Source organism: Spermophilus citellus, assembly GCF_964194105.1.
Source record: "Spermophilus citellus genome assembly, chromosome: 14".
In the NCBI taxonomy this organism is placed as follows: Eukaryota; Metazoa; Chordata; class Mammalia; order Rodentia; family Sciuridae; genus Spermophilus; species Spermophilus citellus.
Genome location: NC_138194.1, coordinates 39,998,964 through 40,011,415, shown reverse-complemented (window position 1 = coordinate 40,011,415; position 12,452 = coordinate 39,998,964). Strand labels below are relative to the sequence as shown.

At 41.9% G+C, this 12,452-nt stretch overlaps 1 protein-coding gene across 4 annotated transcripts in view; it reads left to right on the top strand.

Annotated features, from left to right (window-relative positions):
- CHD7 (chromodomain helicase DNA binding protein 7) overlaps positions 1-12,452 on the top strand; it is a 185,081-nt gene that overhangs the window by 55,359 nt on the left and 117,270 nt on the right. For all 4 annotated transcript variants that reach the window (XM_081266458.1, XM_081266459.1, XM_081266456.1 and 1 more), the window contains exon 2: positions 5,496-7,334. In XM_081266458.1, the coding sequence (XP_081122584.1) occupies positions 5,670-7,334 (1,665 nt within the window). In that variant the 5' untranslated portion in view covers positions 5,496-5,669. The remainder of the gene's footprint in view (positions 1-5,495; positions 7,335-12,452) is intronic.

The window sequence follows — 12,452 nt, the reverse complement described above, 5'->3', positions numbered from 1 at the left end:
CTAGGACTATTTCCCATTGTTTGGCTAAGTCGAAAGGTGGATGGAGATCGAAAGGTGGATGGAGATACTGTGAACTGCTGTGTGGCGTGGACTGCTGACACAATGCACGGCACTCTGTACAACAGCAGTTCAGGGCGTATTTTTCCCTTCTAGAAATAGTGTTTGTTCAGTCCCCAGCACTATTTCTACCACCACCACCACAACAAAAATAATGTTCCTTTTCAACAAAATTAGCAAAATCAGAGGTTCCCCAGCGGTATAAATGAAAACCACCAATGCAATCATTATTACTTTTAATGGTTTTTAATAAAATTATTGTTTTTGTGGTACCTCATGATTGCTAAGCAAACACTTTTCCACTGGGCTGCATCCCGGCACCAGTTTTATTTTTAATATGGTGCTTGGCCTAACAGAGACCTTCTGAAGGACTTTACATCCTTCTAAATCTTATTTACTTTGTACAGTTAAGAATTATTCCTACCATAGTGAAAATTATTTATTAAGAAATAGAAATATATGTTGAGAGGTAGAGAAAGAGGAGTTTTTATCGGCTAAGAAGTGTACTTGACACAAAATACGACCCACGGGGAAAAAAACCCACACATTTCATCACAGGTGATGGGTAGGGACGTTTAAAAGAATACTGATCTGAACAGGAGAAAATATTTTTTTGTAAAAGAGGATTGCTACTCTTTGATATGGTCTTTGTCTAAAAATTTGACTTCTAGGAAGTATCGGGTTTTTCACAGGATTTTCTGCAATGATGGAAATGTTCCATATATGTGCTAACAAATAGGCGCCAACCACATGTGACTGTTGAGCACTTGAAATGTGGCTTGTGAGACTAAGAAACTGAATTTTAAACTTTATTTAGTTTAAATTAAATTAAATGACAACATGTGGCTTGTAGCTGCTGGCAGAGACAGCATGATTATAGTTTATGGGCAGTGCCCAGGCATATTTCTGAGGAGGAAAATGTGGTCTTGGTTAGAGGGTTCAGGAAGGGCATTGTGTGGTCCAGGAGGCCAATGGGGAATGGACTAGTGAGGAATTGATGTTCTCATGTTGGTAGCTTGGGAGAAACTTCCTGATTGTTTAACTGGGTGCTTGTCAGCTGGACAGTTGCATTCTTCCTGCTGGACTTTGCTTTTTCCTAAGTGACTTTCAGAGCCTGGGTGGAGGTGAGGCTGTCCACAGACGTCTTGATCCTCCAGGAAGAGCTTTCAGTTGGAACGGAAGCTCAGCAGCATGTGAGCCCTTTATCTTCCCTATGTCCACTGAATCGGCGTGTAGGTCCTTTCCCTCTCTCAAGGTGATTTGTCACCTTGATGGTAGAGAAGCACCCTCATGGTTGTGGTGACGGTGGTCATGTGTTGTTTTGCCAGCAGCTAGACACTCCCTTGAAAATTCTGGTACATGCTGCACCCCCATTCCCCCAGAATCACTGCCACACTTATGTTCTATACCTTAGGCTCTGGGGGTGGAGGGGAGAGATACAAAGAGGACAATTGAAAATCAAACTATGCACCGGCAAAATAATCTTCAGCATTTAATAGGCAGACATCTTATGACACCACACTTGCCAAATGTATTGGATTTTTTTTTTTAACGTTTCCTTGGGTTGACTTTTTGCATACACAATTAGATGAAAAGTGGTTGAGCTGTATGAAATATTTTGTAGTGAAAGGTGTTTTGTTTTCACCTGTTTCCTTGCTAGGTTTCCAGTTCACAGCTGTGATGTGAAAAGTTCTGTTTCACCGTGGTACTAAATTAAAACATCAGCTGTACAGATACCTTTGGACTGTGAGAATCTCAGAGTAGTTAGGAATTGTTTACATTTTGTTTAGGTCAAAAATTCACTTTATCAAATATATATTTATATCTAAGTTTACATATCAAATATATAAGCTGTTTAATAATAATAAATAGAATTAAACTTATATGCGAATAACAAATATATAGAATTTTTTTTTTTTTAATAACAAATCTTTCATTTGATCTCTTGTGTGCCGTTTGTTGATTTGGCTCTCCCTGTTTTTAATCCTGCTTATTCCTACTAATACTTACTTACCAGTAGCTTCAACTCAGTTCTAATATATGTAGTCATCATATCAGTGGAGTGTATTTGCCATATTTTATTTTCATAAAGGTTACATTTCTTTGAAAGGAAGCACTTGTGTTCAGTGATGGCAGCAAGTTGTTTTAGCTCATCTCTGTATAAAGGGGATTCAGGGTAGGCCCTTGCTATTTTATCCTACTAGTAAGCTTCCATTTCATCCATTTACTGCTTTTGTTCTGGGGAGTTGTTGGTCACTAAGGTATTTTGTACAAGATGTTTGGTCTTCTCAGTCTGTAAAAGTGCTTGGTGGTCTTTAGGTGAAGAGAGGTTTGGATCAGAAGGTCTCCAAGTGTTTGCCAGCTCTGAAGTGGCTGGGATTGGTGTCACCATGCACCTCTGCCGCATCAGTGATGCTCTTAGCCACGTTGCCTCATTGTGCCTCTTCCTCACCCCCAAACCTGTTCCCCGGTGACCTATCCTATAGTTCAGACGTCACGTTTCACAAGTGGAGTTAAGTGAAAACCATTAAATTTATTCTGCTCCTTTTGCGGGGGCAACTTTTAAAAGGTGGCTACTGGAAAATTAAAAATTACAGATAATAGCTGTTATTTTTGGTCCGTTGAACAGTGCTAATCTAGGCATAGAAAACACATCGAATGCAGAGAAGGGAGGAGCCTTCAAAAAGGAGTTTTAAGTATCTTTTATAGAAACACAGAATTATACATTGCAGCTGTGACTTGGGGAAGTGGTCATTCAAATGAAATCAAATAAAAAGAGGAGCAAAATAATTTAATTAGATTAGCTCAAATCAGAAATACGAACTGCAGCTACCAGATGGATTTCCTGGTTTAGCCGCCAGCTGGGTCTGGAGGTCAGAAAAGAGGCAGAAAGACACTGGTGGTGTCCAAAGTGTGAGTGATTCCTGACAACACTAGTCGCAAAACCACAGGTTTTGAACTTCTCTGCGGGGTCTCACCTGAGCGTGGTTGCAGTTGTGGGCGACATGTTTACTTGGTACCATGTGATGCTGGCCTATTTCAAGTCTTCACAGAGATGGTCTCTTAATGAGAGGAGTAAAGCTAAGTGAGGTCCAGTTGCTCTCAGACTCTGTCTTGATCCTCCCCACATCTGTAGGCAACTTCTTTACCACGTTCTGTTGAGCCTTAACTTGATAAAAAGTAAGCAGCAATTCTACCATGGCTTCTCTGAGCTGATTCTGCCTCTGCTACCTGCTCATTGGGCCTACAAGAGCTTGGCACTATAGAGCCAGGCCACCTAACTCCCTCTATCCCCCTACTGGAGTTGGTGGCTCCATCCAGTCACTGGCATTTCCTCCTGTGACACTTGATGGATCCCTTGTTTATCCCATGAAACAAGGCTTTCCAGGACATTTAAAAGTAGATGTTACTACTTTCCCTAAGCGAACGCGAAAGGTTGTTTTGATAAGTGGTTCGTCTCTGTGGCTGTGTTAAGCTATTATCAAGTCTATTCCAGGGTTTATTTTCATAAAAGTTAGAATGAACCTTGAATAAATGAAGGCTGACTACTCAAGCCTTTTAGGAGTAAATTCAATTTGTAAACATTTGTTGCATTTGGCATGGGATATTTTTATTGCTCTTGATTTTTGGAACCTGAGTAGCTGCACAGGAAAGCGGCCTGTTTCCAGCAACACTGCTTTCATGCACACCTGATTCTCGCCCGTTTGACCTCTGTATTTGGAGAAAGTAGATCAGAAAATTCATGGCAGTTAGCGGTGGAGTGACGAGACCTTTGACTTTAGTTGACAGCTGTCACCTGAAAACTGCAGACCTGGAGACCTACTCAGGTGTTCTGTCTGTAGTCCTGACAGTGAGCAGAAATGTTGTTTACATTGTCTGTAAGCAGAATTCTCCCCTTGTTAGGAATATGTTAGAATAAGATGGGCAGAGGTGGAATTTTTATCTGTCTCACTGGTAAGTCTGCAGTGGAGTTGGTCCGCCATTGTTCATTGCCCTACTCCTGTGGAAGCCTGTCAGTGGAGGTTATGACCGAGCCTGTTTTATAGCATCACTTTGGAAATTCTTCAACAACATACTGTTTTCCTCCTAAGTGGACCAATATCGCACAATGCTTAATGTGCTTAAAAGAGAAAAAAAAAATGAGTTGAATTCCAAAGATGTCTAAGATTTTAGGCATTTTTCTTACATGAATTAGTTCTTTCTTAGGTTTAGTTCTATTAACCCTCAACAAAAACATTTTCCTGTTTTGATTGTTGAAGTATTCTTTAAATTGGTTATTTTAATCTGACAGTAAATCTGTGAAGAGTTTGGATAAAATGCAGAGCATTTGGTAGTATGCACTGTGTGTTGGAAGCACATAGAATGCTGACGGATGTGCCTGTCCACTTTCCCACATGCCTGCCTTGTCCGAAAAGGGTTTAAGGGAGTGGTGAGGTTCTCATGGATATTTTGAACCTTGTTCTATTAAAATAAGTTTCAGTATTGACTAGTTTGGGGAGAGGGTCTTTGTTTCTACTAACAAGAGTAATCATCCTCTACAATGTGTCCATCCAGTTAAGAGTTTCCTTGAGTGGGCACATGGGGTCCTGGTCCATTACCAGAGCGTCGTGTGCCTGTGGGTGAAAAATGAGCCTGGTGATTGGATCCTTCTGCCATCAGCACAGATTGGGAACATGGTGGGCCCAGAGCCATGAGTGAAATTGGTCCTCTTGGAGAATGAAAGCTTTTCTTGTAGTCTCTTTCTGAATCTTGTGTATTCCTGCCATTAAACATAATGAAATTATGAATTTATTAATACTGTTCTCAAGCTTGCTTTTCAACATCGTTATGGGTACTTTCTTGTTCAGTGCCTCTGCTGCTGTTATATAGTTTTATATAGGCTGTAAATATCTAATTTGTGCAAAATGACTGATTTTGGTATTTGTATAATCCGCTAGTCAATTTAACTAAGTTGGGCTTTTCACAGCCCTCGGTGCTGCGGCCGCTCATCTGATTACACCGCTCAGGGGAATAAGGTTAAGGGCGGGCTGTTGGTAACCAGAGCATTTCCAGGGCTTTAGTTCAGCAGATGGGCTGCTTGGCTATATTCATACATCTGCTTGCCTGCTGTGGCAGCTGCTGCTGCTTCATGTTGTGTTCTTTTGTTCTGTTCCATCCAAGAATGGAACGCTAGGAAGTGTAGTGAATGGATTAATTTAAGGTTAAGGTTAGTGTTTTGCTTGCTTTCTAAGTAACCGATCATAATAATGCTTCTGGTAGAAGCTAATGAGTTTCTCTTAAAGTGAACTAGATTTATAAAATACAGCTCAGCGAGGGGGCTAGAATAGTATTGTTGATGGAAACCAAATTCAAATGTGTAAAATACTGTCAGTTTTTATTATTTGTTCCTAATTCTTTGTTTTCTTCCTTCTTCCTCCCCATCTCCCACTCCCTTCTAGGACCTATATCCAGACTTTGCCTGACACTGCAGGGTCCAAGAGAATTAAAGAAATATGGAATGACATGAAGAAGATTAGTTAAGGATTATAGGCTTTGAGGACAAACACCTCAGTGAAGTGAAGCACAGACAAGCTCCTGAGCTGTAGTTTGGAGGAGCCGTGTGTTGGAAGAAGATGGCGGATCCAGGAATGATGAGTCTTTTTGGCGAGGATGGGAATATCTTCAGCGAAGGCCTTGAAGGCCTTGGAGAATGTGGATACCCTGAAAATCCAGTAAATCCCATGGGTCAGCAAATGCCGATAGACCAAGGCTTTGCCTCTTTGCAGCCATCCCTTCATCATCCCTCCACTAATCAAAATCAAACAAAGTTGACCCATTTCGATCACTATAATCAGTACGAACAACAGAAGATGCATCTGATGGATCAGCCTAACAGAATGATGAGCAATGCCCCTGGGAACGGACTGGCCTCTCCGCACTCGCAGTATCACGCCCCTCCCGTTCCCCAGGTGCCCCATGGGGGCAGTGGCGGGGGTCAAATGGGAGTCTACCCTGGCATGCAGAACGAAAGGCACGGGCAATCTTTTGTGGACAGTGGCTCTATGTGGGGGCCCCGGGCTGTTCAGGTACCAGACCAGATACGAGCCCCCTACCAGCAGCAGCAGCCACAGCCACAGCCACCGCAGCCGGCTCCATCGGGGCCACCAGCGCAGGGCCACCCTCAGCACATGCAGCAGATGGGCAGCTATATGGCACGTGGGGATTTTTCCATGCAGCAGCATGGTCAGCCACAGCAGAGGATGAGCCAGTTTTCCCAAGGTCAAGAGGGCCTCAATCAGGGAAATCCTTTTATTGCCACCTCAGGACCTGGCCACTTGTCCCACGTGCCCCAACAGAGTCCCAGCATGGCACCTTCCTTGCGTCACTCGGTGCAGCAGTTCCATCACCACCCCCCTACTGCTCTCCATGGAGAATCCGTTGCCCACAGTCCCCGATTCTCCCCGAATCCTCCTCAACAAGGGGCTGTTAGACCACAAACCCTTAACTTTAGTTCTCGGAGCCAGACAGTCCCCTCTCCTACTATAAACAACTCAGGGCAGTATTCTCGATATCCTTACAGTAACCTAAATCAGGGATTAGTTAACAATACAGGGATGAATCAAAATTTAGGCCTTACAAATAATACTCCAATGAATCAGTCCGTACCAAGATACCCCAATGCTGTAGGATTCCCATCAAACAGTGGTCAAGGACTAATGCACCAGCAGCCCATCCACCCCAGTGGCTCACTTAACCAAATGAACACACAAACTATGCATCCTTCACAGCCTCAGGGAACTTATGCCTCTCCACCTCCCATGTCACCCATGAAAGCAATGAGTAACCCAGCAGGTACTCCTCCTCCGCAAGTCAGGCCTGGAAGTGCTGGGATACCAATGGAAGTTGGCAGTTATCCAAATATGCCCCACCCTCAACCGTCTCACCAGCCCCCTGGTGCCATGGGAATTGGACAGAGGAATATGGGCCCCAGAAACATGCAGCAGTCTCGTCCGTTTATGGGCATGTCCTCGGCACCGAGGGAGTTGACCGGGCACATGAGACCAAATGGTTGTCCTGGTGTTGGCCTTGCAGATCCACAAGCAATCCAGGAACGACTGATACCTGGCCAACAACATCCTGGTCAGCAGCCGTCTTTTCAGCAGTTGCCAACCTGTCCTCCTCTGCAGCCCCACCCGGGCTTGCACCACCAGTCTTCACCCCCACACCCTCATCACCAGCCTTGGGCACAGCTCCACCCATCACCCCAGAACACCCCGCAGAAAGTGCCTGTGCATCAGGTAAGGGGACGCAGAGGCCGCCTGCACTGCAGTGTAAAATTCAGCACGGTTAACTTGTCTAATAGAATTTCCTTTAAACTTCGTGAAAGGTTTTTCATTATGAGCTCCTTACTTTTTAATCTTGTAAGTTGCCTCAGAATCTCTCTTTTTTTCCCGTTGCTCTCTTTATTTACTCACTGTTTTGGCTTATGCACCTATTCATCTATTCAAGAATCCTCAGAACACCCCCATCTCAGGAATTGTGTCAGGATGCAGATGTGTAGGTATCAGACGAGTCCCTGCCTGTAAGGAGCTGAGTCCTTGCTAGCAGGGAGTTGGACAGTGCACCCAAGACAACTCTGAGACAAATGTTTTTGTCTTCCTTCTTTCTCTATTCTTTCTTGTTTTCTCTTCCTCTCCTTTTAAAAAATACCCTGAAACTTGGTTTCCAGCAAAATAGAAACTCGGTATCCAGCAAAATAGTTTCCCTCTTCTCTCCTTTCATACGATATTTTTCTTGGGAAGCTGCAAAATATGTACTTCTGTAATACTTATTTTACCAACTGTTGAATGTTGATATGAATTTAAATTTCAAACTGTAGGAAACCGCAGTAAACCATAATCCACAGAATTTGGCGTTAAAGAGATTTGGGTACCCAACACCGATGTAGGAGTTTTCTTTTTTTTTGTAAGCTGAGAATTTTGTTATCCTTCAGCATTCATGAGAGAGCACATTTAAATTTTAAGCTCTATTGTTAACAAAGACATCTTTCCATTATAATGTTTGGTGTTTGTGTCCTTGATTTATGTGAAAACAATATCTGTGTGTACAGGTTATTCTGAGTGCTATAAAAAAATATGTATTGGTTATCTAGAGATGCAACTGGTTTTTTGGTTACAGTAGTTGGTTTTAGAGCTGTAAAGGAATAGTGCTTGTTCTTCCTGATCTTAAAATAATTTGGGGGAAACAAAACCTGAATGTGAAAATATGAAACAGTAGAAGACCAAGCACGTTTATGTGACAAGTGTCCAGACAGAGGAAATGCCTGTGGATGAGGGTGCTTGGAATTTGGCTAGGATTTACTCTGAGAAAGTGGTCCTGGGGAAGACATTTTGGGTGGTTTTCCTAAGCCAGGCAATGGCAAGGCAAGCTTGCTGAATAGGCATGGGAAACAAACCTGGGCTTTAGGTCGAAAAGTGCAGGTCAGGGCCAGACTGTTGGGTTTTTGTGTTGTTTTAAGGAATTTGGACTAAATGGAGAGTCAGTGACAGTGATGAGACGCAGGGAAGATGGGGAAGCAACAGATGAAGTGTGAACTACTTGTCCAGGCTTGCAAGGACAGTTTGGATCAGATAGTGGGAGCAGAGGGGTTGAAGCAATGTGGAAGTAAAAGGGTTTGGTCAAGAAAGGAAGCCACTCAGGCATCAGGTGGAATTCACTCCAGGGACTCTGAAGCTTGGGCCTGGGCCGGACTATGGGAGTGGTGGTCTGGAAAGCTCCTGGGACCTCAGAATGTAGAGGCCTTCAGGGAAGTGGTCTACAGTGCTGGGCACCCTCTGTGAGTCCCAGGAGAGGTGTGAAGTCAGAAGGTTCTGTGCCCACACAGCTGACCTGGAGTGATGAGTGGTGTTCCCCTGTAGAACAGGATTCTGGGACCTGTTCTCCCAGTCTTGCCGACAAAGGAGGTGGGAAGGGGTGGGGCCCAAAGTGCAGAGTGAGGCCAGGGCGTGGGGGCCTCTAGGGCAGGAATGACTGTGACTTAGTGTCCAGTAATATTCTTTTTTTGCATTCTTTGGAAAGTGTCTTAATAAAGAAGGGATCTTTTTAGAGTACTGGTTTCTCAGTCTTTGTTCCAGCAGCTGGAGGAAGAGCCCAATTTGCAGGAGATGCCCTGTGATTGATTGTGGTCAAATCCCTGGATGGGCATTGTTGCTTTCCCCCATATTTCCTTTTAAGATACCTCTGTGTACACTTCAAAGGACATTAGTGACTGTGGCAATTGGGCGTCTGAGTGCCAGAGGCTTCATGCCTTGAGCTAGAGATTGGGAGACCTCAAGTGTGGCTACTCCTTCTGGTTGGTGTCTTTATTGACAAATTTTGGAACTTTTTTTTTTTTAAATATTTTTAGTTTAGTAGATGGACGCAATACCTTTATTTTATTTATTTATTTTTATGTGGTGCTGAGGATCCAACCCAGTGCCTCACACATGCTAGACAAGTACTCTACCACTCAGCCACAACCCCAGCCCCACATTTTGGGACTTTTGAAGGAATGTATGTAGTTTTCTTATAAGTACAGTTACATATTTGCTTTCTTATTTGTGCTTAACTTTGTATCCGCCTAAGATTTTGACACACCCAGTTTTGAAAACAACACTAGCGGGGGGCACAAAGTCTTGGGAAGAGCATAAAGTGAGCAAGGTATTTGAATCCCTCTTTCACCATGTAGTAGTAGCTTGGCAATCTTGGGCAAGTGATCTAATCTCTCTGAACCTCAGATTTTCATCAGTAAAACAGGAAAAATAGTGTCTATCCCAAAAGCACTTTGACATCAAGTGGGTCGATAGATATCAAGTGCCTTGTATAATGTCCATGATACCCTGTGGAGGTTTTAGTTACTCATCTCCAAAAACTCAGACCTTGTTTTATAATTGTCATTACCGACATAGGTACAATGTAAAATTAATTTTATTTTTAAGAAACAGTTAAATATTATGAAATATAGCCTTAGTTATAAAATAACTAAAAGTATGATTTGTACAAGAATCCTCTTCTCCTTCAGTTCATGTTACAAGGTGTGAGAAGGATAATGATATGGGTAATCCACAATGCTGTCACATAGCTGAAAAATCTCTCTCCCCCTTAAATGACTTCCTCTCTTTTGCCAAATATAACTGTCTAACTGTGCTTTGCTTTAGAACTATTAGATTTTTTTTTCCATTTTATATATTACAGAGTGGTGGTTCAAAAATTATGTTGGGTAGTAAGGAAGGTAACTAGCTTAGTTTGAAATAAGCATGCAGTTTAGCTTATTTTATATAGACTTGTTGACTATTGAATTTTACATTTTTAAAGAACAAGTTATGCTCTTTGTTTCATGCGTTCTGAATTGATATTTTCTAAATCATGTAACATCTAAGTTTCTTTAGAGAGAAACTCAACTTTATATTGAAAAGTTAAAGGAAAATATTTTTTAAAAAATTCACTGAACTAAAACATGCAAATTTGTACATTTTGGTCTATGGACATATCCTTTAACTAAAGCTCTTGACTTTTGATTATTTAGTAAGATTTACAGAGGAAAGGAAAATTCTAACTTATGTTTCTTTTACCTCATTAGAACAGTGGTTCTCAAATCTTTTTTTTATCTCAGACCTCCACATTCTTAAAAATGATTGGGAATTCCAAAGAACTTGTGTTTATGTGGGTTATATGTAAGAATGTCTATCTACTGTTGAAGATATTTAAACTGAGGAAAGTTAAAAATATTGGTTCCTTAATCATTTAAAAATAGACCAGGTTCCAGGAGTGTAGTTTAGTGGTAGAGTGTATTCTTAGCACATGTGAGGCCCTGGGTTGGATCGCCTTGATTTGATTATTTCTGAAGATTCATACACCTTTCTGGATAGAGGCATAATGAGATTAAGAGTAACATGGTTTAAGTACATGGCAGGGACCCCAAATTGGTATGTGATTATCTCTCTAGTGTTCGCTAGTGTTCACCATTGTTTAAAAGTTTTTAAAAAAAGTCACTTATTTCAATGTCAAAGGTAGTCATAGTTGTTTGAGTTTAATTCCTTGGTTTCAGGGAACATTGATCAAATGTTGAGGCTCTCTGTATGCCCTCACAGGGGGAAGAGAATGATCTTGCTGGCAAGGATATGCCATGAAAAGTGCACCGTAGAGACCAGCACTGGGTCACTGCAGTCTGTGAGGGGTTTTGGGGGGCAGTTGATGTTCTTGCTGAGATGTGCAGAATCCCAGTTGGGAAATGGATGAGTAACCGGGAGTTTGAGCCTTAGGCGCACACAGTGAGTGCAAAGATGAGAGCCCCATGGGCCTGCTGTGTCCCCTGTATACTGGAATGTGACACAGAGGTCTGGGAGAGAGAGAGAGCTACGTAGGCCTGGCCTTGTCCTTGGTGTGCTCTGGGAGATTTTCAGCATGGAAATGGTACCCTTGGGCGCTCTATATCACTCAGGAGTGTGCAGAGTGGAGAGGGGGTTGTAACAGGCATGGAGCATTTATCCATTCACCATGGACATGGATGCGAACAACACAGAAGAAAAGCAAGAATAGCTTTTTTTTTTTTTTAAATATTTTTTTTAGTTGTAGTTGGACACAATACCTTTATTTTATTTTTTTATCCATATGTAGTGCTGAGGATCGAACCCACACTGCACACATGCTACGTGAGCACTCTACTGCTGAGCCACAACCACAGCCCAAAGAATGGTTTTTGGTTCATTTGAAAAACTTATCCAAAAAAAGATGAATAAGTGGATTGATTATCCTTCAGGTCACAGGCAAGTTCATGAGTTTCGAATAAGTTGAACTGTGCAGTCTACACAGGTGTTGCTGTTGGTGGGTTGCTCTTTCAGAAAGTTTTTGTGGAATTTTTAGGGTCTGTAACTTTGTATTCTTAGAATAAGCATATTTTGGATATATTTGCATCCCTTTCCTTAATTTGATCCTGAAATACAGTCATCATAAAGTAGAACAGAAGTAGGAAAAAAGTTTGAGGGACCATAAGACATAAGATTGAGGAAATGGGTAATCATTTTCCCTTATGAGATTAAAAAAGATTTAGAAGTGGTGTTTTTTCAATTCTCTCTTTCCATGACATCTTTTGAACATTTTTTTTTTTTTATCCTGTCTGGGAAAATCTTTTCCTGTTAAATCTCAAGTGGAATCAATCCTTTACTGAAATTACTGGTAAATGGAGAATTTCAGATATGGGAGTAATTGGTAACACTAAGGTAAATCTGTGCAAAAAGATGGCCATACATCTCAAGCATCTTCAGTGCAAGTTATGATTAGAAATAGAAAAAAAAAAGTGTTTTTAATGGAGAAAGGTACCTACCAACACTACCTTTGACATTATACTTTCACGCTCTTAAAGAAATCTGAGGAAACTG